Genomic DNA, 3,114 nt, shown 5'->3' on the forward strand with positions numbered 1-3,114 from the left:
ACCCCGGCGGCTTCCTGGAAATCACCAACTCCCCCAGCCAGCAGCTGGAGGAGGACAGCCCCATGGAGCAGGAGGTGGACAGCAGCAACGACGAGGCCACAGCCGCCAGCCCCATCAACCAGCCATAGTCACTCCACACTGGAGACACTGACGGGAGCAGAGCAAATATGGATTTGAACAACCAGACTTATTTGTTTAAGACCTAACACGCTTTGGACAAAGACTTACTGGTAGCAAGAACAAGTTGTGTAAAATACTAGTTTGTTCATACTGTAATAAACCTAGTATCCGTTCCTCTCCATGACTAATGGCACACGGTTTTACTGCCGGTGAAGAGTGCTGAAAATGTGTGAAATATGGGGGCGAGGTGAAAGGACAAGTTTCACTGCTGGACAGGTACTTCTCCAAACATACTAAATATGTTTGTATTGCTACTTGCTGGACTTTGCAAGACATTTACACATTCATGGAATTAATTATTAGGAATTTTTGGCACTGCGCCTTGTGCTGCTGTACGTCAGCTAAAAAAAAAAAAAACAACTCACTGTTTATAGGCCTGCATTCATGTTGATACTTGTTCAGAGTGTTTCAAATACAAATTTCGCAGTAACCTGGATCACACAGATTTGAGTCTTGTGTTGCATAGCGATATTTTTGACTGATCATTTGAAAGTTTTATCTTTAGTTGAATTGTAGTTTTGTTGTAACGGCAAAATCTCCGGGTGCTTATGGGTTTTACTGAGTTTTCAGAGGAGAGAACAAAATTGGAGCAGATTTAATTGGTGCACGGATGGAACATGACACTGAACCCATAAAGAGACCTGGAGGAAGTAACTGTATAGTAAAAAAAACTAAAGTAAGCATTTGCATAGTGTGTTTAAACTATGCATTTTTTAAATACTTTTTCAAACTAGCTGACTTGTTCAGAGAAATCATTTAATCTGCACAATAAACCAGCTGAGTAGAACATTTAAGTTTATAGTTGGTTTAAAAAAAACCTTTTGAATGTATGATTATATGAGGAAGTAATTCTTATGTAACGTTTAGCTCAGATTCACTGAAGCAGTCAAGAAGTTATTGTAGTTTTTATATAGGGTCACTCTAGTAGTACTGTACTTCCATAGAGTTTGGAAACTAACAGCATTCATTTCTTTGGGCTTCATTTTTCTAGCTTTGTTTCACTTTAGCGTTGTCATTTAGCTTTCCTTATATCTGTTTATAGGATAAAAGGGATAAGGCAGGCAAGAGACTATATTTTTCATTTTCAACAAATCGCATTAAACATTTTAGTCTGTCTCTCAATATTTTCTGACTTTCATTCAGTCTCAAGGGCATTTGTATCTCCTAACAACATTAATCAGTGAAAGCATCTCACAATATATACTTTCAGATTTTAAAAGTGGCCAGATGACAGCTGTGCACTAGTTTTTAGTAAACATTACTTAACCGGGAGGAAATGGTGCATTTGTTGTAAGAGTTATATTAAGACAACTCTTGACTGTTATGAGCCATTTCTGACTTAACACTTGGTCTGACATCAGCTCAAGTGGCTTAAAAACATTTTTGAAATTTATGGAGGGTCCTGCTGACAAATATAAAACATTTACTGCATTATAATGACCATCTCAGCCAATTTTGTGTTTATTTGAACACTGTGCTATGGTGTTAAGAGGGGTTTTTATTGGCTTTGTACACACAGTCCCTGGTAGAGCCCAACTGCACACTGGTGCTTTTCCCTCATGTTGAAAGTGATCCACTGGGTTCCTGGAGGCTCAGATCTAGCCTGCAGAGGCTGATTGGTTGGCCACAGTGTAAAGGCATGTGGCTCTGTTTAAGAGCATACAGACTTACTGTCTTTCCCCCCTGCACCCCCTGCCTAGATAATGGTGCCAAAGTCCCACAGGATAACACAGTTTACCCTGCCCTGCTTAGTCACCTGACTGAAAAACAGCTACAAGAAGAAGTCTACAGTGTATCACCCCTGTGTTTTAGGAAGGATCTAAGATTTAATCCTAACTATCCCCAAAGGATGGATCCTAATAACATGATGGTTTAACTGATGCCAAGATTTGTGCCAGGTTAATCATATTTGTCTCACTGTAATTATCACCTTGCGACTTATAAATACTGCGCATACAACATCCAAGACTCGGAAGCAGATTTCTTGGAAAGCTCAGACACATCCGAAGTGGTATATCCAGTATAACATGCACTGGATTAGTTTATGATGGGTTAACTCTACAGCTAAGAGGTTCTTTAGGAGAAATGTTTGCAGGAAACTCTTAATCTTCCAGGTTGGTATCCTTGTCCTCTAACATTTTCATCTCGTGAAGGTCCATCCTCAGGGGTTTTATGCTCCCTGTAAGATTGGCCAGGAGATATTTTTAATTGTTCTTCCTTACTGTAAAATTGTTGCCCTAATAATTTTAATGCCAGACTTCCACTGGAGAACCAGTTTAGCTGAAATTTACTTTAGCTAATGTGTATCCTCATCTTGTCTTTCTCATATCTTATGTTTCTTCATCTGGCATTCGTGTCACCTCATAGCCGAGATGTAAGCAAGAAATATGAGGATGGAGGAATTTTGTTTACATCATCCTTTAATGCAGCAGCATCATTTTGAAGAGATGATGTACTTCTTAAAATATCTGGGTACTGTAGTTCAAACGGGAGCAAATTGTGCATTTGTAGGGGACTACTTTTAGTCATGTATTAAAAACGCATTTGACACTTGGATTGCCTGGGTTTAAGATGCATTGAAATATCTTTCCCATCATGTCGCTTCATTCTTCTACTATCAGCTACAAAATATAGCCTGTTTATTCTTATTTTTTTTTAAGAGTAGTAGTATTCATATGGGCCATACACCTGTACATGCAGGATATGTTCATACAAGGAATGCGAGCACAGTCTAAACTGTTAAAGGTGTCTTGGTGAAACAATTTTGATAGGTGTTGATTCTATGAGCAACAGTCCAGCTGCCTTTTGTTTTTTTTGTTATAGATTAGATGATCATTGACCTAGATGACTTAAGAGATTTCAATGAAATACACATGTTGTATTTCAGCTGGACGCTGTAGGAAAGATTGGGTGTGAAGGTCTGGGCGGGAGTTT

At 38.9% G+C, this 3,114-nt stretch overlaps 3 protein-coding genes across 5 annotated transcripts in view; all 3 read left to right on the plus strand.

Annotated features, from left to right (window-relative positions):
- emsy (EMSY transcriptional repressor, BRCA2 interacting) overlaps positions 1-1,344 on the plus strand; it is a 17,420-nt gene extending 16,076 nt beyond the window's left edge. The window contains exon 20 of the mRNA XM_020598576.1: positions 1-1,344. This exon is cut by the window's left edge and continues 43 nt beyond it. Within this exon, the coding sequence (XP_020454232.1) occupies positions 1-128 (128 nt within the window). The 3' untranslated portion in view covers positions 129-1,344.
- Positions 1-3,114, plus strand: part of rad51d (RAD51 paralog D) — a 477,561-nt gene that overhangs the window by 263,958 nt on the left and 210,489 nt on the right. The window lies entirely within an intron of this gene.
- The window catches only part of LOC109959351 (N-acetyltransferase 9-like), a 561,041-nt gene that overhangs the window by 71,762 nt on the left and 486,165 nt on the right, over positions 1-3,114 (plus strand). The window lies entirely within an intron of this gene.

This window comes from Monopterus albus, unplaced genomic scaffold (genome assembly GCF_001952655.1).
Source record: "Monopterus albus unplaced genomic scaffold, M_albus_1.0 scaffold38.1, whole genome shotgun sequence".
Classification (NCBI taxonomy): Eukaryota; Metazoa; Chordata; class Actinopteri; order Synbranchiformes; family Synbranchidae; genus Monopterus; species Monopterus albus.